Here is a 22,319-nt window from a genome sequence, read left to right as displayed (position 1 = left end):
GGGGACGCGCGCTTCCGCCGCGGCCGCGCGCGCTGGCGCCCCCTGCAGGCGGGGCGGCCTCGGGGGTCCCGCCGGTCCCACCGGTCCCCTGGGCGGCGGGAACACGGCGCCAAGTGTTCGGCTTCGTCCGGGATATGGCTTTTCTTGTGTACATCTTCCTCGAGAGGGGAAGAGGAGGGGTAGACGCTGATCTCTTCTCTGTGGTGACCAGCGACAGGACCCGACGGAATGGCCTGAAGCTGTGTCGGGCGGTTTAGGTTGGATATCGGGAAAAGGTTCTTCATCCAGCGGATAAAGGCTGGATCAGGCTCCCCAGGGAAGTGGGGTCACAGCACCAAGCCTGAGAGTTCAAGAAGTGCTTGGACAATGCTCTCGGGCACATGGTCTGATTCTGAGGTATCCTGTGCAGGGCCAGGAGCTGGACTCGATGATTTTTGTGGGTCTCTTCCACCTTGGTTTATTCTGTGGTTCTGTGTCAGTGTCCCTTCCCCTGAAGTGGGGCTGCACTAGCACCACAGCAGACAACAAGAACGCATTAATCATAACCAGTACTGAGATAAGCCCGAGTCCTGTGAGGAGCAGCTGAGGGAGCTGGGGTTATTTAACCTGGAGAAAAGGAGATGCAGGGGGAACCTTATCGCTCTCTACAACCACCTGAAAGGAGGGTGCAGCCAGCTGTGGGTCGGCCTCTTCACCCAGGCAATCAGTGACAGGATGAGATGACACAGTCTTAAGCTGCACCAGGGGTAGTTTAGGTTGGACATCAGGAGGAATTTCTCCACAGAAAAAGGTGATTAGACACTGGAATGGACTGCCCAGGGAGGTGATGGAGTCATTGTTGCTGGAGGTGTTTAAGGAAAGACAGGAGTGCCACAGTTTAGTTGACATGGTGGTGTTGGGTCATGGGTTAGTGTTCTCAGATGTTTTTTACAACCTAACTGACTGATTCTTCCAGTGAAGGCACTGCAGAGTCAGCATTGGCGTTTGAGGTTATTACTATTATTTCACGTGTAGGAGGTTATTATTTCACATATAAACCACCAGGCATGCTACGCACTTCTGTACATGTGTACCTAGATAAAGCTCGCTGCTCCAAAGGGGTAATGAATTCCCATATCAGAAAGAGAGTGCAAAATTCTGGGAGACCCAGAAAACAACAAACGACGAGGGTGTTTGCATACCTGTCTAGAACAGAAATAGTCTCAATTCACACCAGGGAGTAACTCTGCAGTTGCACACTCTAAACTTTTCGTTTCTTGTCAATTAACCTGTGAACACCCTTCTCCTTTCCCCTTTTTGCCTTCTGTGAGGAGTAGGAGTTCTGCAGCTTTTTGTTAAAAATAATTTCCTCGAAGCTCTCTGGTCTCAATAAGATGTTTAAAACCAAGATAAAGCTTAAAGGAAAAATAATTTTCTCTTGGTTTAATTTTTCTTGTTATTGCTTAACTTTTAATTTTATTAATTGTCTAGTTACCTCAGAAGTCTGCCTTGCTGTTACTGTGAGAAACCAGAATGTATAATATTAAATACAGTCAACACTATTGTTTAAATAGTATCAGTAAAGATAATGCCTTTTTTTTCCTTACTTTGCAATACTGGCACAAGAAAAACATTAAACCCTGTTTTGGAACAAATATACAGTTTTCCATTAGTATAAAAATACACCAAGCCATCACAAAACAGAGGCAGATACAAGAACAAAATAATACAATGCTTTTTCAGCCTCTATTTGCACCAGGTAAGAAAGAAAAAAATAAAAATAAAAATAATTGTACAGCTGAACAGATTATGTTGGACTGTGTTCTTTGAAAACATTTCCAGAAGCATGCACTTCGTGACTCTTACCCAGTTCAGGCTTCCCAGCTGACTTTGAGAGGTACAGCAGCACACTGCAGCACACCATTCAACCATTTTATGTCAGTGTGCTACAGATTCGGGGTAGCACACTACTTTTCTTTTTCAGCATGCTCCTCCTGCACCCAAGCAAAAAAATCCACCTCAAATCCAAGTTATTTCAACTTAATTGTAACTTTATTTCCACTAGGAATAATTCCACAGTAAGAGGTAAAAGAAGCTGTCCCAGAGATGGCCATTTACAACAGCTGAATATTCTGATTTTATTGTTTTAATACAAAGATGGTTCTGCACTTTGAAAACAAACAGGAAAAAGATGTTTCTATTTTTATTTTCAGAATTCAGAGTTTTAACTGATTAAATACACCTTCTGTAAGCAGGCATTAACACTGTTCCTATACAGAGTAAATGAACTGTAAGAACTCCATCTCTGTTCCATCTCTGTTCCATCTCTGCCTCTGATAAGAACAGATTTAGATGCATTCCAGAAATTCCTCAGAGTTTCTTTAAAACACTGTTTTAATTTGTCTGTATTTTCCTTCCTGTGTCTGTTCATAGAATAAAACTAATACATTTTGTTGTTGCTTTGTCACCTTAGTTTTACTGCATCTTGCATTCCATGGTATTAAGATGTGAAACCATCAGAATGAGGATTCTCAAATTCCATTCAGATCTCAAAAAAAATTGTAAGTTAACATTAAAAAGTTCATTTGCCATCTGGCCCCAGCATGTCTAAATTATACCAGTATTTGGCTGCAAAGCTGAAGAGCTTTAATTAGAACCACTGAATGCTACCCAGCATCGCAAGCAGGAAGCGAGTTTTAATTACACAACTTCACTTTAAAAAAATATTTTTTCCCAAGCACACTAATTTATAACCATTCAAAACTTTTTTTCACCATCCTACAAAAGTAGAAGTCATTAATATATAGACATGTACATTCAGTCCAAACCAGTACTATTTTAGTTGGAAAAAAGCTCATGTTAAAAGAGCCTGAAGGATGGTATAAGCCAGCTTTCATTTTATTCTCATACTGGTAGGATAAAAGAAGACAAAAGATACTTTTGCCACCACATCAGTGCCTCTTAGCTAGAGCCTGGTTACACCTATTGGGATATATCCCTAAATTTGCAAAACACACCTAACTTCTACTGACTTTGCTGAAGCTTCTATGTTCCCTAAATTGGCGATAATCCAGGCACTTCTCATCTCAGCACTAGATTGACAGCACAGACTTTTTGTTATTTTTTAGTCTTATTAAGAAAAAAAATGTGGAGACCTGTTCATAACCCTTATATGGGAAAGGGTTTTTGATTACAAAGGTTTTTGAGTCAGGCCCAGCAGCCACAGGGAATAACTTCTGAGTATTTGTTGTAGGATGAATTTGTACTGCTGAGTGCAGTAGTTCATTCTGCTGATAATTCTTTGTAAAAGAACCAACAATACAAAAAGATCAGACTGTCAATGTACAGTATTTAATAATACTGAAGAAAACAAATTATCTGTTTTAAAAAACTGTTTTAACATGGAAAGAATGAACATGAGCTTTACAACCTTTCCACAACACAGAACTCTCAGCTAAATGGAGAAATAAATAACAAGAATATCAAAACCAAGTTATTAATTTAATTAAAAAACCACTGTACGAAACTTAAACATAAAATAAACTCCATTGAGGTCATATGTAGTAAAACAACAAACTTACAGAAAGTATATAAAACATTGCTATATTCTCTCTATTAACTACCATGTCACTGTGTGCTGCCATTGCTTGGTCCCCTCAGAGTTCCACTTTCAGTCAGGATCCTTATAACATTCGGAATATCAATTCCTTAGTTAAAGGCAAACAAACAAAACCAGAAAATAAGCAATTTTATGATAAAATTCACCTAAAAACACAAGTTATACTGAAACATTCAGATGCTGAGATGAGTTTTGAATCTTTCCTTATTTAAAGAAAAATACCTGAGAACAATCAGAATGTGTCTGAAAACTGTAAGCTTTCCTACAATGTACAGTGTTCTTTTTTAAACCTTTATGATTCTAAACACACTCTGAAAAGCTTAGAAATGTACACAGGAAACTTCTGAAAAGAGAGCAGTAGCTGACTGAAGATGTGGGAAGGTTTAATAGCTAACGCTTACTAGAAACTTATAAGCAAAAGAAAGACTACTTGTCTCTGATTCGTTATTATTTCTATGTTACTGTGCAAATACAGTTCCTTCAGGGACCAGTAAATAAAATTTCCTTCACTGTTGGTATTCACAAAACTAGCCACTTATAGCACAGAGAAGGTTCTGATTTTTTCTAATAATAATGTGCTTGGTTTTAGTTTACTGTCTCTCTTACTGTAAATGTTACTATGCACAAATGAGAGAAGAATTAAAAAAAAAAAAAATCAGCAATTATTAATGCCTTTGTGGGAAGGCAGCTATTCTGAATTACCATTCCTAAACTGGATTCTGCAAAAGTTAAAGGGTGGGAAAAAATAAGTCTCTTCCGCCCTCCTTAATACCTCAAAGTTCTTCAACCCATATAAGTCCTTAATATTTCACAGAGCTAATAGATGATGTTATGTATATTTTTATATATGTGTGTTTGTGTGTGTATACATGTATATGCAAATTACCTCTGAAAGCTGGATTTGAGGCTGCTATTTTGTGTAGGGTGGCAGTAACTTCCTCAGCATTCATACTTCTTACACTGTTCAAAAATTCAGTCGTGATGTTGTTCTCATACGCTGTTTCCAAAGAGCCAGTTGAAAAGTTTTGGGGTTCATCTTCATTGACTGATAAGAACTGCTTAGCTGATCGGCTGCTTGAGTATTCTAAAGAAGGGAAATACTGTTTTTCAGTAAAAGAGGATTCTGCAGAGCCTACATTACTTATTTCTCTAAATAGGGCTTTTCAAAACAAGCATTTCCAGTCTGGCACAGCAGCATTGCTGGTACGGTTCACATCCAACTTTGCTACGTTTTCAAACAACCAAGAGTCAGGAATGCTTTCCAGTTACAGAAAATCCTGGAGAAACAACGGTGGGGAGGTAGGTGAAAGCTATTTCCATTACACTTACAAAAATGGAATAAAAGTTTCAAATCTCATATATTCTAAGTCACCACAATTTTTGTTATTAGCATTGCAATAACTGAGGTTTTCAAAAGCTAAACTTTCTAGAAAAACTAGAAAATTGACACCACACAGAAAGAAAAAGATCACACAAAATAGCTTCACTAGTATTCTGGCTATCTTGCCTTTCCAAGCATAGGATTGTACTGCCTAGGTTTAAGAAAAATAGCCATTTGTTTGTATCGGAAGGAAATGACCTCCAAGAAATCCAGGATTCTTTGAAAAAATTTCTCAGAAGTACCAAGGCCAAGTAGCTGCAGTATTCAGATATTAGAAAATTATCTATCCTCTACCACATTAACTTTCTACTAACATCTTGATTCAACTACACCTGCAGGAAACATCTCCTCCACCAAGAAGGGGAAAAAAAAATCAGGGGGGAAAAAAAGGCCAGAGAAACTTTCAAAGTCTCCTTAGAAACAGTTGCCCTTGAACACAGGAAAGTCAGAGTTGGTACTAATTCAATTTCTCCCCAGATTCTACAGTTAAGTAGGATCAATGTTTTTTAATAGTCTTGCCTTTCTAATATCAGTAGAGGATGGGGAAAAAAACCCAAAACTATTAATTTATGCTACTTGACTCTGGCTTTATACTGCTCTTAAACTCTGCTTTTAGAAAAGCAGGAAGAAAAGGCTTACTATCATTTATGGAAGGTTCAGTGTTAAGATTAACCCACATAAAGACTGCAAAGCCAACATGACCAGTGTCAGAGTCGCTAATACCTGCTGGAGTCAGGCTGGACTGTTCTGTGGAATACTCCAGTGCTGCTTCTCCATTATATCCAGCATTTAAGTGGTCCTATGAGTTCAAAAAAAGTTTAGAATCTCATCAGGACAAACTCTTGAAACAATGAACTACTACACTTTTAATGATCACAAACCAAATAAAAGACCAGTGTTTCTGCTATCAAATCTGAAAAATCAAGTATTTCTTTGCAAATCATTGGGTTAATAACTTCTGTGTATACACTGCCCATGGTATGTCCCTACATCTGAAAAAGCTCTGTATTAGGCAATGAAGAGGTAGTCATTGAGCCTAATTCTCAACTTGTCACATCTAAAAAGGAAGCATTTTGCACTCAAAATAAAAGATTTAGTTAAAAAATTACCAGTTGAAAGACCACAGTTTAGAATACTAACAAGGCCTAATGTGGGAAAACATTTTGGTCTTCCACAACTTGTAGTTTAGAAGTTATTTCAGTTAGAACTTCATTGTTTTGTAACATGTCAGTAGCCTCAGAGAGGTACTCAAAACACCTCCATATGTACTGCCTGTGTAAAGATAAGTCAGTCACAAGTAACAGCAGAGAGGGGAAAAACTGGGTTTCTAATAGTGGAAGAAGAAGGAGACCTCAAAAACAACAGTCCAAAGAGTATGACAGAAGTTGTATAAGAAAAAAAAAATCATGTCACTGATGCATGATTGCATGGTGAAACAGAAACAGAATACAGAACAGGAGTGTTAGGCAAGTCAGTAGAGATGACAAAAACCTTAAGTTAGAATTAAAAAGGGGCTAAAGCAGCAGAAAAACTTAGATGTAAGGAAAAGCACGGGAAAAAAGTGACAAGATGATTTTTAGTTTCTACCAACAACAAAAAAATAAACAAGCACCACTGAACAGAAATTATTAAGACTCATCAACAGAAAAGCTAAAATTTAACCCTATCATCACTACCAAAATTCATGTATTTAACAGGCAAAACTTACAATACAGTCTCCACAGCATTTTTGTTTTATTGTATCATCTAAATTAACAAAAATGCACAATCACAGGAATCTACAGGTTTGTAGAACAAAACCAAAACAAAATCCACATTACTTTGTTTGATGCAGCCTGCTGACGATATTCCACCAGAGCGTTTGTGAGAGTCTGTGTAACTTTCAGGATAAATGAAGCATCATCTTCATTCAGTATCTCAAAACTTTGCTAGGGAAAAAAAAAAAGAAAACAACACACAATAAAACATTTTTCCTCTGAAAAACTGAAGTACCACAATTTATAAACAAACCTGCAGGAACCTTATTTTCTCTATGTCTCTACCCTTCTGTCAGACTTGGCTGAAACTACAAAGCGAATAGAGTTTTTATTTTTAATCCCATAAATGGAGGGCAGGAAGGTGGAATAAAAGAGAAGGAAGATGCAGCTACAGAACACAATCATTTGAAAAGGAATTACACAAAAATATGCCTGGAAGTACATAGGAGCTAATGCTTTTTCCTTAAGTATTTCGATCTCTTTCCAAGATGTCTGCATACAAATGAATGTGTACACCTTCCCTGAGGCAATATAGTCATAACCCATTTCTCTAGAACAGAGAAAAAAGCCAGAATGCTGCTGAATTTAAAAGTACATGCTGCCTTGCCTTACATTACCCTTCTTCTTCTTCCCTAAAAGCCTACAGAAAAAGCAGTCTTGAAGCTGTGAAGCTCTACTAGGGGAGCAAGTTCTAGCACCAACAGCACTCACAGAGAGGGCTACATGTGTCACCCTCTTGTCTATACCAAGAAAGTTCTGCTGAAAACACTTCTCTGGGGGCAAAGTAACAGAACTCCAGCTGTGTCCTAACAGCTCAAAGTCTTCTGGATTATAAACAAACACCTTTAAACACTCCAGACAATGGAAAAGAAGTAATAAAAACCTAGCATTAAGTTCATATAAGACTGCGTAATAAGGATATATTACAATTTTAACATGAATAGTATTTATCTCTCCTGGTTTGCACAAGTTATATTTAATGAAGATCTTGCCAAAAGCTATCTGGGAAAAGAAGATTAAACTGTGGCAAGGATAATTTTGCTATGAGGTAATAAAAGAAATATAGTATGGATAATTATTGGACAGCTTTACACAATATGAACAGCAAGTCCAAAAAAGATACCTGTAAAATTACTTTCCACTACATCAGAAACCTTTGAATCCAACAACAACAGAAACACTTAGTGCAGCTTTTGAAAAAATGACTGTAGATGCAAAAATGAACGATTTTCACACTTTCCAAAACAGAACATTGTTCTAATCGATTCCCAACAGTCCTCTTTTCTTCTCAGAGGACAATCATACTAAGCAAGAAGATCCCTCAAAACATTCAAGTTTTATTAACAAGGTGCAACCTCTACACCTAATAATTCCATATAAAAAAAGAGGAAAAAACCATTTTATGATAGTCAATAGTGCCTAAATTACCACGCAGTAGATCAGTCAAGCAACTATCAGTAAAAGATTTTCATAGAGTTTGTCACTGGTGCTTTTATGAAAATCACCATTTCTGTGTGCAAGACCACGACTGTTGTTGATACGTCTAACAACTGGCAACTGACAGTTTTCCACTCTTATTGTTCCTATCACTGGTGTGCATGTGTACATAATACACATTTTCAACAACTGAACAGAACTGTAATGTTCTGACACTTATTTAAGAGAGGGAATAGACAGGTTTTGCAGTTATGGCACTTTGGGCCAGGGCAGGGGGGGAACCCTGTTTTAAAAACACTACTTGCATTTTTTTTCTTAAAAATCCCATCTTTCCTTTCTACATATCTCTGATATTTGTCTTCATTCTGCTTCCTTCCATTACTGAATTCCATCTTTCCAAATTCCTCATCTGAAAATCACAGACCACTTGCAGAAACAAAGGAGAAAAGATGTTTAAAAAGGTCATATTAGCTAAGCATGTAGTTAAGGAGTGAAGATAAGATATAGTTAAAAAAAAGGATTTTCAATACAAGGCATTCCTCTGATAGTAAACCAACACTGGCAAAAACATGTCTAGAAACTTGAGAAACAATAGATACATTATAAATTCAGTGACATTAATTTTATTCTGAATCCTGCTTTCTGGCAAAATGGTAATCTGTTAGATTACCAGACTGCCAACATTCTGCCTTTCATTACTTGCTACATATTAGACTTAGCAAACCAGTGATTTCTTTTTCTATTTTTTTTTCCAAAAATTACCTTGCAAGGTAAGATTTAACACTCACCAAATAACCCAACAGCTCTTCTTGACTAGTGAATTCTTCAGGATTTGCTGTAAATTCTTGCTGTTTAACATAAAAAAAGAGGTCCTGAGATCTATTCTATTCAGTAAATACAAATAAACAGTAGTAATTATTGTTACTCTAATATTCAAATTGTTTGTGCTGTTATGAAATGTGTACATAGGTTTTCATAACAAAGTAGGAAAAAACTTTGTTGTCAATAGTTTTGCCTTAGTCACTTGTAGCTAATTTATTGTCAATAATATTAATTTGAATAAGCAAACACAACTGCCAATCATATATTAATTATTTCCCCAACTATTTGGAAACTGGCGTAACCCATTAACAGAAAAATATTCACCTCAGCTTCCTTGTTTTCTTCCTCTGATTGTTTATTGGTCTCACACCTTAAAATAGAATAAATAAAACATTCAGTTGGCTGATCCAGCAAAAATGTGTAGCCAGCCAATAACTGGTAATTTCAGAGTGTGTCAGAAGTTCTGACACACTCTGAAAGAAAGGTCACATATTATTTCCTCAGAGAAATCTCAGTCATTCCAGATCATCAGAAAAATTATTTATGGGGTTTGTTTTTTTCTTAGTGTGATTATCTAGAACATAAGTTCTAAAACCCAGAGTTAATAAAAAAGCTTGATATTGGTAGTAATAGCTGTAAGGTTTTTGTATGCATTGCAGTAAGACAAGGCTCCTAATTACAGTAGGATTTTTATCAGCACTTCACAAACTTGCTTTTGAAAAAATTCAACTATTAAAAATCAGTGTTTTACAATGCAGCCACACAAATACTGGTATACAAAGATTCACATGGCTAAACATTCCTATGCCATATTTGTGCTGTTCTGCCATTACAACTACTATTGATACATTCTATCCCTTTGCAAGCCCAGGAACCAGGGATGAGAGCGGCTGGGTGTTTCTTAAATTAACCAAAACCATATGACTGCCAAGCCTAAGCCCTCCTCTGCCTTGAAATGTTTCTTAGGAACCAAAAGTTTAGTAAAAGCAGATGATGATAAAATAATTTAAACCTTCAGATGACTGTTTGTTCAGAAACTTTAACTACGAAGAAATAAGGAATCACAGAAATTCTCAGATAGATATTACAGAATCTTTAAGAGGAAACATCATTTGGCTGCTTGCTGCCAATTAGAATCTGATATTAATTCTTTTAAGAAACTATATATCAAGTTCATATCTCTCAGTAGTCTCACAAAAATAAATAGTAAAGTAACAAGCTGAACTCCTAATTTAGTAACTAACTTCCAAGTCAGTCTCTCACCGAAACACCTGGCTGCTCATAATCACCCAGGATCTATCTGAATCAGATTAAAAGAATAACATTAAATGATTTTCCAAAGGAAGCTGTTCTTAATATTTAAAAGAACAAGACTGCACAATGAGGATCAGTACCAGGTAGAAATAGACCTCAGCATCTCCAGATGTGGATAGCTGAGCTTTCATTCATTTCCTATTCTTCGTGTTTTCACAAACTAGTTCTGATTCAGAACTGTTGGTTATTTGAAAGCCAACAAATAAACACAAAGATTCATAAACCTGGACTTGAATTTGGTTTCAACTGATTGTTTTCCATAATGGTTGCTCCACAGAGAGGCAGGTCCTACAAAAATGTCAGGAACATGAAAATTTCTCCTTTACAAGCAGAAGGTGTTAGCCCTCCATGTCTGGGAGAGAGCTTACTGGTTTGAAGTCAAAACACATTCCAAGGGAATGTCATTAAGAGCAAAACCAAGTAACTAAATTGTTGGAACAAAACTCCTACGTTTGGGCTGATGCATGTATATCCCTTACTGAATGCCTTCCTGTGGTTCCTGGTGCTGCACAAAGATGACCCATGTTGGAGATGTTCTCCTCACACAAAGGCTGACAGCTCAAATTGAACTCACAGCACTGTTACTAATAAGATGCTCACAAGCAGCCAAGCACGGTTTCAGCATTTTAGAACACAATTATTCTTTTAGGACACTTATTGTTCCTCCACAAAATCATTTGTAAAGAAGAAACCCCGATTGTTATAGCCGTTACTGATTGTCTTTCCCTTCCAAAATCAGTTCATCTACTACCCTAATTATCTGATATGAACCTGTAACAGAGGCAGTTTTAAACCATGAGGAAATGTTCTTTTTGAACATTTTCAGCAGCACATGACAACTATACCTTAAGGATAATAGTTAAATATGAAAGCCAATTGCATCCAGAGCAAAGTTTGAGATCACTTTACATACACCAGGTTTTCTGTTGATGACAGAAGTTTACAGCTGAGCACAATTTCAGAAGACATGGATTTTACTATGCAAATCCAATACAGACAATTGTCATGTACATTTTCCTTTAAGTTAATTTAAGTGGGTTTGAAGGTGGTGGTTTTTTGTTTCTTTTACCTTTCTGAATTGTTGCCTTTGCTGCTTTCAATAGCATTATTAGTTTCAACATTTTCATCTGGTTTTGTCTGTTCTTTCTGCCTTTCTTCATTCTCCTCTTGAACATTATCTTCATCTAAAACAACAAAAAAGTATACTAAGTAATGTTTTTCCAATGTTTTAATTTAAAAAATATTCTAAACAAAGAATACTTCTAAAGACAACATCAATAAAACCTAAGGGTGGAAGTAAGGTATCTTGTGAAGAAATAAAATAAAAACAGAACCTAAAAAAAATCAGTAGAAGTAGAATGTTTTCTTTACAAACACTGGGATTATTCTTGCCTTTGCCACAGACCCCAAGGCCATCCACACAACTGTGCAAATTCACCTCTGTTACTCAGCTGTGGAAGCTCTATGCGGAACAGGCACATACAGAGTAAGTAACTCATGCACTGGTGAAAGTTAAAAAAAAAAAACATTAAAAGAAACCATTTCCCTTCTTACCTTCAGTAGGGTCTGTCAGTTCCCCATCTTTATTTTTATTATCTGTTTTTTCTGCATTACTAAGGGGCATATCCACATGCTGAACTTTAGCTTTTGAAGGGCTGTCATCTGCATTGAAAACTAAACAAACACGCTTGAAATGTAGCACAAGAGACATTACCTTAATAGAGGATGGTTCTACTACTGCACTTTGATTTCACCTAGCTCTGTTTCTGTGCAATAGTACTTACAAACACCAAGAATAATCTTATAAGCATTATTATGTGACAGCATATTAAATACTAACTACAAATCAGCAACAAAATTTAAGATATTTTATGCCCTGGTTATAATTACATGCATTTCTTAAAATATGTAAATATTATAAATGTAGTAGAATGCCACAAAGTCACATGCAAAATTAGACACATTAACCAAGAGGTTACAATCAAGGAATCTAATTTGAATAGGACTCAATTTATTTCAAACCACTTTCCTAGATTCAAAATGGCTATTTTTCCTCTTTGGAGTACGACGCTGCTAATCAAGATGATCTTGTTACTTCTACTGAGCTATTTTAAGGTACCATTCACATACTGATATACATTAAAATTAAGTACTTTAGTTTCAAATCCAATCTTTATTTTTCATGCAATGAGAATGAAGGTCTCATAGCAAGTTTTAGCCATTTCCTCAAGTGGCATGCAGTCATACTGTCTGTCCACCTGGACAACACTGTACTACAATGACTTTTAAAACATTAAACTGAGTGGGGAGGTCTCACTGATACCACATTCCTATAATTTTGTGAGTATCAATGCCTAGTAAAACAGAAAATTTTCTTCCAGAGATAAGAGGTATGGCTGTGCTTTAAAAATTCTGCATGGCTTTCTGAACTGGAGATTAAATACAAGCATAGAGCCCCAACCTGCTCCTTTTGTCCAGTTCACCAAAATGCTGGTATCTGGCACTGCAGAGACTACCCTGGTCTGATTTGGATCAAAGGAGGACCAAATTAGAAATGGACAATTTACACCTCACTGAACACACTTACATTCTTGCCATTTCCTCCTCATTGTTGGAACACCTGTAACAACCTAAAAATAAAACCCATTTATGTTAGTTATTTTGTGGTTAAAATCATTCCACAGATATTTCATCAGCATTAATTTTTTTTTTTAAGAATATACGACCAGTAGTGTAAAACACATGTGTGTATATCCCTTAATGGACATTCAAAAAGTCAATAAATTAGTTACCTGGACACTTATTTACCACAAATAAATTTCTTCTAGAGCTTAAAAAAAAAGAAAATTAAACAGCTGGTTTCAAAAGATATAGCAGTAAAATTAAACCAGGTTACACATGCTTTGTTTAAAAATTCCTTAAATAGAGAATGGATTTGCTATGGATGTAATAAACTACCTAGAAAAACAAAAAGGTCTACAAAATACAGATGGAAGTAAATATTTCCATATGCATGGATATAAATCTCAAGTAAAATAAACCATCTCAAGTCAAGAAGAAATTTAAGCAGGTCAAGTGAAAAAGTTGCTGCCAACAGTCAGCTGCTTCTCTTTTTAAACAGAGGTTAAAAATGAAGGATATGCAGACAGAATGGATTTGACAGTCTGAAATCTCTCCCTTCTGGAGCAGGGAGCTCTAGAGAGAGCAGTTCTCCCTTGACCTGATCTTCCGATATTCCCATAACTGTTTTTTATCAGAAAAAGGTAGGATCAGAGCAGGCTCTTATCCTTGAGCCTAAGTGTGATGGTATCACACAGAAAGAAACACAGGTCTTTTTCCAGATGGGCAGGACATCACCAGCTTTAACAGAGGAACCTTGGGAACTCCACTTTGAAAGGAGACATCTGTGCACATTAAGTAGCATTAGCAAGGGATCTTGTCAAGAAACGCTGCTTAACAAGCAGGATGCTGACAGAAATCGAAGTTGATGGGGAAAACAAATTTAATGTGTACCACGAAGAATAGTGAGCACCTCAAGAAGGTGTCATGAACCAGCATGGAAAGGTACACCTCAAGAAGAAACTTCACCAATATCCCGTCCACATAAAGGTATTATAAATACCACTGCAGTGCAAGTATCAGCACAGAGCAATATGAAGATATCTCCACATGAATGTATTTCTAAAGGTGCAGCTTCCTAAGAATTTAAGCTTGTGGTACTTCTGCAATCACATGTACTGCTCATAATCTCATGTCAATCTGCAGATTCCCACACTTCCATCTGTACTGTCAGAAATTTTACCTGGCTCCCCTGAGAATTGCCATGAGCTGCTAACGAAGCAGAAACTATTCAGGAAAGTTATAAAGGCAGTTTCCTAGCATCAATGAAACAACTTATTTTACAGACATGCAGAGCTGAGAATTGATTAAATATTAGTATATCTATTTTGCATTATTTGTGCACTCAGGGAAATTTTGTCCAGAATAATCCTGGAAGAATTACTAAAATGACAAAAAGCACCTGTAATAAAGGTTAAAAAAAGCACCATCCAAAGCAAATCTGCCCACTGTAATGGAAATTACATTCTTTGTTTCTTTATTAAATATAAAGCTCCTGGAATTCTTAAGAGAAATGTACCTGTATTTGTTTTCTTCCTTCTTTCTTCTCAATTGTTAATCCAACTTGCCTAACTCTTCTGTTCAGTTCAGAGCCTTTACCCTTAACTTCATCAGATTGTGCTATCTCTGGATAATGTTGTCTCTAGAAAATAAATGCAAGTCCTTAAGTCACAAAACTCCAGCACAGTTAATAATCATGGGAGATAAATCAACTTCTACATATACATTAACAGAACTTACTAAAATGGTTATGCATAGAATCACAGAACAATTTAGGAAACTAAAGCCAAATCTTCAGCTCAGAACAGGGCTGACTCTGAATGCTGAATTGGTTGCATAGGGCTTTGCCCGCTTGGGTCTAAAAACCTCTGGGAAGAGAGATTTCCCCCTCTCTCTGAACAACCTGTTCCAATGCTTGACTACCCTCACAGCAAAAAACTTCATGTCAAGTAGGAAAATCCCGTTTGAATTTATGTTCCTGCCAAGCAGCTCCAAAAAGGGTCTGGTTCTCCCTTCTCAATAACATCCTCTGAGGTACTGGAGGGTTACTGTTAGATCCCTCTGACACTTTTTCTTCTCCAGCCAGAAGAAACCCAATTACCTTAACTTCTCTTCATGGTACAAATGTGCTTCAGCCCCCTGACTATCTTGGCAGCTCTCCTCTGGACTAGCTCAATTTCATAAATAGCTTCCTTTCTGCAGTACACTGAACACAATACTCTGGATATGGCCTAGCAAGGATCAAGAACAGGGGAATAATCACTTCCTTTGATCTACTGGCTGTCCCCTTGTTAGTATAGCTCAGCTTGCTGTTAGCCTTCACTGACACCAAGGTACACTGCTTATCTTGAGCTTGTTATCCACCAGGACCCCCAGGCTCCTTTTTTAGCAGAGCAAATTCCAGGCATTTAGTCTCCTGCCTTTTCCACTACCTAGGGTTAATCCAGCTCAGGTGCACGACTTAAAATTAATCCTTCATGAATTATTATATTTTTATAGTATTTAGGAATTTAACAGAGATGCAGTTAACAAGTGTAAGATTCAGAACTGCAGGAAACAGTTCCAAGTAAGCAAGAAATATAATAGCTGAGAACACCAAAACTCAGCATGTACGTCTGAATCAATGGCCAGAAACAGCATGGTGTTTATGAAAGACATCACTGCAGATTCACAGCAGCACACCCAACATTAGGCCTAAAACTGCCCCAAAATACTATGTGAACTCAGCTGTCTATGACTTCAGGATATGTGGAATATAATACCAATTTTGAGACTTTTATGGGAAGTATCAAAATACTTTTCAGAATATTGCTTTCTCAGTTTTGTTAAAGCCCCCCTTAAGCCAGTATACTCAAGCAAACATTCAAAGAGTGGACAGCCTAATTTCCCTAAACATATTGAAAATAATAATGTATTTGAATGTTTGTGAGCTGTCATGAACCTCAAGAGCTTTGCCAATTGTCATAAAACAGGCCACAGAACTCACAGGGCTTGCCTAGCCTCAAAACAGAATACGAGTTGGGCTTTTTCCCCCTGATTCCAAGTCACAGTATCTAATAATTTAATTAGTATGTATCATGTTAATTTATAATTATGCTCCTTTTAAAGCATCTGAAAGATGGAATAGTTTCTTCATTGATCCCATTCTTTTACGTAATACAAAAATCAGTCAAAAATCTACTTCTAGTCCATTTTAGCTATAGATTTCATTACTGGTTGACCAAAACAGAATAAACTAAACACTCAGTGTCAAGCAATGGACAGACATACACATTATTGATGAGAAGAATTTTAAGTATATTCATCACAGTTGCATAATTGCAATATAAAGATTTTCACAAAAGCTTATGTAAAACCTTCATTTTAATTTTTTAAAAATCAAAATATGACTAAAAAATTCTCTCCTTAAATCATTACATTGAAACAAACAAACAAACAAACAAAAATAACTTACCAAGTATGCCAGTCTGTGCTTGGAGCCACAAACATGCATGAACATGTTACTCAGTCCTGTTTTACAGTAGCACAGTTGACATTCATAGAGAAAAGGAACATTGTCTTTTGTTCGGTATTCTATTATGTAATTAAGTCCTGTATTGAAAAAAAAAACCCAAACAACTTAGGAAATTTCGTGTTTGCTGGAACAAATCATCAGCGCTGGTTGCAAAAGCACTGATTTTAAAGCACTGACATATAAGGAAAAGATTACTACTGCATGTCAAATACATCAGTGAAGACTTCTAGAACCATCAGGTATTTTATCTTTTGGGTGGCTAGACTTTTTGAATACCAAAGGTACAAAACTGATTTTTTTAGGATGCCTTATTTTTACCACATAGGACTCACCAATTTCTTAATAAATAATCTAAAAAAATAATAGCGACAATTATTTTTTAACTATTTAGAAGGGAATGTATTTTAATATATGGCCCTAATTGTTTCTTCTGTCAACTCCTATCTGCTTTCCCTCCACTGAATGGGTAGTTAAATTGCAAAGAGCCACACTGATCTTTTAAGTTAAAGTTCATTCCTGTCATATCACTTCAGATTGTTTCTAGAGAATATTGTCAACATGAGATATCTAATCAAATATGTTCCAGGCCAAATCCAGTGGTTTTGTCACTAAGATCCATCACTTCCATACCATACTATTGGGTACTCAGTGTAACCACAAGAAGATTTTATTACACACTGCCTAATTTTACATTTTAAAAACTAATCCATACTCTTTAAAGGTAAGCATCACAAAACCAATTACAGTCTTAAAAGCCCTTACCAAGTGCAGGTTCTGAATCTTTACATGTATTAAGCTGTTCTTCCAACGTCTGTCCATGATATGACGTGTCCTTCTCTGGCTCAAGTGGCACTGTAAGAAATTCACATACATGTGAATCCCTGCTCATACATGGTCCCACATGACAAATTACATCAGTTATTATAAAACATTATCCTCCCAATCTTATTTTCACTCTCTTTAAAGCATTTGGTTTGCAAAAATTAAGTATTATTACAAAATATTACTGCAGATTGAAAGTACAATGAACAGAAATGAATTCCCAATGACCTGCTAAGATCTAGATATCACCTGTAATATTGTACCTCAACATTTTTAATTTCTTCCACTTTTTTTTTGGGGAGGTGTGAGGGGAGGCATTAAATATTCTTACCAAAATCAGGAAGTTTCCCAGGTGTTTTCACTTTCTTCCCTAAGCAACTTCCTGTTTTAACTAAAACAAAAAAAAATAACAGCAACAATAACAACAATAACAACAACAACAACATAAAAAACCAAGGAAGAAAACAAAAGAAAACAAAGAATCCGACAGAGGTGGAAATAAAATTGTTAGTACAATGGAAAGAACAATTTGGTAAAATAACTGACTACTTTGGAAAAAACTCTTTGAGCTTTTGTGGACATGAGAAAACTAAGCTATGTTTAGTTTTGAATGTGCTAAGAGATTCTTCTCATGGATTCACAGACCATTCTGAGTTGGAAGGGACCCACAAGGATCATCGAGTCTCACACCAGTCCCTGCTCATACATGGTCCCACATGACAAATTAAGTCAGTTATTATAAAACACTATCCCCCCAACCCTATTTCCACTCTCTTTAAAGCATTTGGTTTGCAAAAATTAAGTATTATTACAAAATATTACTGCAGATTGAAAGTACAATGAACAGAAATGAATTCCCAATGACCTGCTAAGATCAATATTACAGGTGATCTAATTATCACCTGTAATATTGTACCTCAACACTTTTTATTTCTTCCACTTTTTTTTGGGGGGGGGAGGTGTGAGGGGAGGTATTAAACATTCTTACCAAAATCAGGAAGTTTCCCAGGTGTTTTCACTTTCTTCCCTAAGCCACTTTCTGTTTTAACTAAAAAAAAAACAAAGAAGAAAACAAAAGAAAACAAAGAATCCGACAGAAGTGGAAATAAAATTGTTAGTACAACTTAAAGAACAATTTGGTAAAATAACTGACTACTTTGAAAAAAACTCTTTGAGCTTTTGTTGACATGAGAAAACTAAGCTATGTTTAGTTTTGAATGTGCTAAGAGATTCTTCTCACAGATTCACAGACCATTCTGAGTTGGAAGGGACCCACAAGGATCATCGAGTCCTGTACAAGGACTGAACCCATGACCCTGGTGTCACTAGCACCATGCTCCAAAAGATTGACAAAAAACACTCACACCAAACAACAACAAAGTTATTTTATGTCAGGTAATTCAATGAAGCAGGCAGAGAGGAAGATCAATCAAGCTCAACGTCTCTAAATATTTCAGGGCATCCAGGAATTTCAGGGTGTTTATTTCAGCAGCATACAGCTGCTAAATATTTCACCAGTTACATTTCCTTTACAATCCAAACAAAAATTCCCAGATCACGAAGGTCCAATGACTATGTCTAACTTGAACAACAACTTTCAAACTGAAAAAGAGCAGTGCACTGTAGAAACCTGTAAATACATTCTGGAGCATCATGAAACCAAAGTAGGAAAAAAATGGTGAACATAGTTAGACCTTCACTCCTTCTGGAACTAGAGCAGTTCATCAAGACTCAGGGTAGGTTTAATGATTTATTAAACCTATTAAAAGTATTAAAAGTATCTTAACTGAAGCAAATTAAGCCCTTTTCAAAAACAAATATAAAGTATACACAGTATTTCTACATGCTTTAAGAAGCATAGCTATTTTAAAGTATATTTTAAATTTTGAAGGTCTCTAACATCTTGAATTCTTTAGGGTTTCTCAATATTTTAATGTAGATGATTTTTAGTATTCTAGCTAGTGCTTGTTAATCAACTTTGCATACCTCTCGCTCACATTACTGATTGACTAGGTAGTTATATAATTAAAAAACACAAGACAAGTCTTAAAACACAAGTCTTGAGAAAGTTGTGAAAAGGTTCGCTTTTTGTAAAATTTAAAAAAAGTTTAATAAAAGGGACAATTAGGAGACAACAGCAAAAAGGGTATTACGGCCAGGTGCTTTGGCAGGGAGCCCAAAGCACACCTCTACATCCAAAAGATCATCTTTAAAAGTACATCTCTTATTGCATATTCATCACAATCATGCACGATTCATAAATTCTTTGGAGTTTCTGTGCATCATCCCATCAGCCTTATCTTCTTCCTTGGCTCCATTCTGTCTCTGCTCCCTCCCTAAAGTCTTCTCTTTGGTTTCTAGTTTTCTTCTTCTCTGATAAGATACTCCAGGAATGTGAAGACTTTTTCTGCCTATCTTTACTAAATTGACTACAGAGAAATCCTACATCATGTATTACATTACAGAACCTAGGTAAAGTTTTTCTAACATTATGTAACATGTGAAAAGCCAACACCACAATATATTCATAACAAAGTCTTCTTCTCATTTGTTTCATAAATAACTACATTGGGGTGGGGAGAAAGAAGCAGGTATAGAACATAGCAGGAAGCAAAAAATCTTGCACTTACCCATGCCATGAGCTTTCAAGGCTTCTTCAATCTAAGTTACCAAGTCATCAAACAACAAAGAAGAAAGACACTTAAGAGTCAAAAAACAACAATGCAAAGCTTACATTATATATAAAATAAGTTAGATTAATGCCAACAGCATAGACTATCTGAGGTGAACAATTACATGAAAATTAAAAGAGGAAAACATCCTTCTTTTCCCTGGAGATTGTCTATGATTTAAGTAATTCCATTCTGCCTGTATTAACAGCCATGTATTCTCATGTATTTTCTTTACCAGGCATACAGTTGTAACATCTTCTGACAGGACTAATGTACAAAACCAAGTTCTACTTTATCTACTATTCTACTTTTACAGGACAGTAAATTAGCAAAACTAGTTAAATATCTGAAATTATATGTTTCAACACCACATTAAAAACTACATTCCAAACCCCATATTCTATTGCTAAATAAACTGGTAAAATCTGACAAAAGGTGCATTCAAAAACTGATCTTACCGTCTTGTGTTTTGCTCCAAGGAAGTGAGTCTGCAAGTTTAGTGCAGAAGAACACCAGATTTTGCAAATCTAGATTAAAGAGAAGTATTTCTAGCATTGCACACAGACCAAGAGAAATAAAATACCACTGATATCAAAGAAGATCTACTATTGAACTGTTGGTATAGGTAAGTTCTACAAAAGTACTACTACTTCAAAGACAAACTGGAGCAGCCTCCTAAAACTGAATTTTATAAGGCCCCAAGACCACCAAAACACAGTGGAATGAACTGGAATCTCCCCATCACATAAGAAATTCTGGTATCTCCAGAACTCTGCAGCCATCTCATCACACTTTTTGTGTGGGCGCGTGTGGATAAGTGAAGACAGATCCAAGATCTTCCTCACACACTCTCAACCAAGCATGAGCCAGAGGCACAGCACAATAGTGACAAGCCAGGACACCTGCCTAAGGTGAGCCAGTTCTCCTCAGTGCTGCATCCACACTAACACAATTACTCTGAGCAGTTTGGGACCTGCCTCTCTCACTTCGGAAAACTTCCCTATGACAGCTGCTCTGTGCCCAGGCCAGTTCAGAATGGAAGCAGACTAGGTTTAAATTCACATGCATGAACAGCAGCAGCCTAAATAGTTCCTTCTCCTCTAAAAATCCCAATATGCTTTAAAAAAAAAGCAATAAACCTGACAACCAGAGCAATTGGGACTTTTTTTTTCTGAACAGGAGCTGCATTTAATCATCCCCTTTTAAAAAGAATGCCTTTATTTAGAAACATAATATTATTAAAGTTAATTTTAATAAGTCGATTCGTAACACACATCCAAGTCAAGCATGACAAAGACAGCAAAGTAAGTTCAGCTCCAGTGCTATTTATCAATCTTGCTCAAGAGAAAAAACACTTGGTTTAGGACAACTTTGTTCCATCAAAATCACTTTGTATTAGTTACAGTTTTCAGTAAGTAATACTTACATTGCAGTAAAAGGGGTTTACTTGCTTCTTTATTTCATTTTCAGGGTCCATATTCAGTCTTTAGATGATAAAAATACTCTAGGAAAATTGCAGAAAGATTGCAAACTGTTGTTTTAGCTTCACAAAATTATTTACATTTTTGTTCCGCCTATATGAGGGTTAGGCACATTCCAGCTTTAATTTGTGCCTCGTCTTGAGTTATATTCAACCTTTAAATCTCCAGGCTAGTGATCCTATTTTCAACTCGGGAGCAGAACTACAGCATGGAAAGAAACAATTGTTCTCCGAGACCTTCCCTCGGAAAACATTAACGTCACTAGAAGATTACGCACACCCTGAAACAAAAACTAATCCGGACCATTTCAAGCTTCCCCCTCCTTTCCTGGGATAGGACTGCGCGCAGGGGCTGGGACAGACGACACACACATTGGGAACAGCCAGCGCGCAGCGCCCGAGGCGTGCCTTGGGAACAGGAGGCGTACGGCGGGGTTTGGGAAGAGGAGACGCTCCCACCCGGACCGCACGAAGGAAGGCGGGAGGAAGGGAGGGAAAGGAAAGGAAGCAGGGAGGGCCCGAAGCTCCAACCCCACATGAAGAGCGGCGCCATGCGGGAGAGCGCCCTTCCCGGCACTTCCAGCCCCGCCGGGGAGGACACAGACACCTGCTGCCGCCGGAGCCGGGGACACCGCCGGGCCGCCGCGGCACCCAACTCACCCCGGGGGCCGGGCGCGGCAGGGTCCCGCGCCCGGAGGAGCTGAGGGCGCTCCCCGCTGCCGCACCGGCGCCTGCCACCGACCCGTTCCTCGGCGGGATCTGCGTCACGCCAGGCGCAGAAGGGGCGCGGGAGGGTGGCAGGAGCCCGGCCGTGCCGGGGCACGGCAGCGCGCGGTACCGCGGGCCGGGAGCTCGGCGCCGGCGGGAGGGGACGGGGACGGGGCGCGGCGGAGCGGCGGCCGC

At 37.4% G+C, this 22,319-nt stretch overlaps 1 protein-coding gene across 4 annotated transcripts in view; it reads right to left on the bottom strand.

Moving 5' to 3' along the window:
* Nucleotides 1–1,541: 1,541 nt before the first annotated feature.
* LOC121674349 overlaps nucleotides 1,542–22,319 on the bottom strand; it is a 21,647-nt gene continuing 869 nt past the window's right edge. Inside the window, exons 1-18 of one of the 4 annotated variants that reach the window (XM_042048618.1) lie at nucleotides 22,077–22,295; nucleotides 21,363–21,440; nucleotides 20,395–20,463; nucleotides 19,895–19,925; nucleotides 18,253–18,312; nucleotides 17,596–17,655; nucleotides 17,205–17,294; nucleotides 16,383–16,519; nucleotides 14,448–14,570; nucleotides 12,897–12,939; nucleotides 11,864–11,983; nucleotides 11,379–11,493; nucleotides 9,320–9,365; nucleotides 8,962–9,021; nucleotides 6,800–6,907; nucleotides 5,703–5,778; nucleotides 4,485–4,682; nucleotides 1,542–1,973 (exon numbers count right to left, since the gene is read on the bottom strand). In XM_042048618.1, the coding sequence (XP_041904552.1) occupies nucleotides 1,960–1,973; nucleotides 4,485–4,682; nucleotides 5,703–5,778; nucleotides 6,800–6,907; nucleotides 8,962–9,021; nucleotides 9,320–9,365; nucleotides 11,379–11,493; nucleotides 11,864–11,983; nucleotides 12,897–12,939; nucleotides 14,448–14,570; nucleotides 16,383–16,519; nucleotides 17,205–17,294; nucleotides 17,596–17,655; nucleotides 18,253–18,312; nucleotides 19,895–19,925; nucleotides 20,395–20,463; nucleotides 21,363–21,413 (1,401 nt within the window). In that variant the 5' untranslated portion in view covers nucleotides 21,414–21,440; nucleotides 22,077–22,295 and the 3' untranslated portion in view covers nucleotides 1,542–1,959. Of the gene's footprint in view, nucleotides 1,974–2,009; nucleotides 3,687–4,484; nucleotides 4,683–5,702; nucleotides 5,779–6,799; nucleotides 6,908–8,961; nucleotides 9,022–9,319; nucleotides 9,366–11,378; nucleotides 11,494–11,863; nucleotides 11,984–12,896; nucleotides 12,940–14,447; nucleotides 14,571–16,382; nucleotides 16,520–17,204; nucleotides 17,295–17,595; nucleotides 17,656–18,252; nucleotides 18,313–19,894; nucleotides 19,926–20,394; nucleotides 20,464–21,362; nucleotides 21,441–22,076; nucleotides 22,296–22,319 lie in introns of those variants that run through there. The other 3 variants (XM_042048615.1, XM_042048616.1, XM_042048617.1) reach the window with 3 other exon arrangements.

Source organism: Corvus kubaryi, unplaced genomic scaffold (assembly GCF_017639235.1).
Source record: "Corvus kubaryi isolate FWS band 111438036 unplaced genomic scaffold, C.kubaryi_AGA036_p1.0 68, whole genome shotgun sequence".
Taxonomy (NCBI): Eukaryota; Metazoa; Chordata; class Aves; order Passeriformes; family Corvidae; genus Corvus; species Corvus kubaryi.
This window is presented reverse-complemented; position numbering and strand designations above follow the sequence as displayed.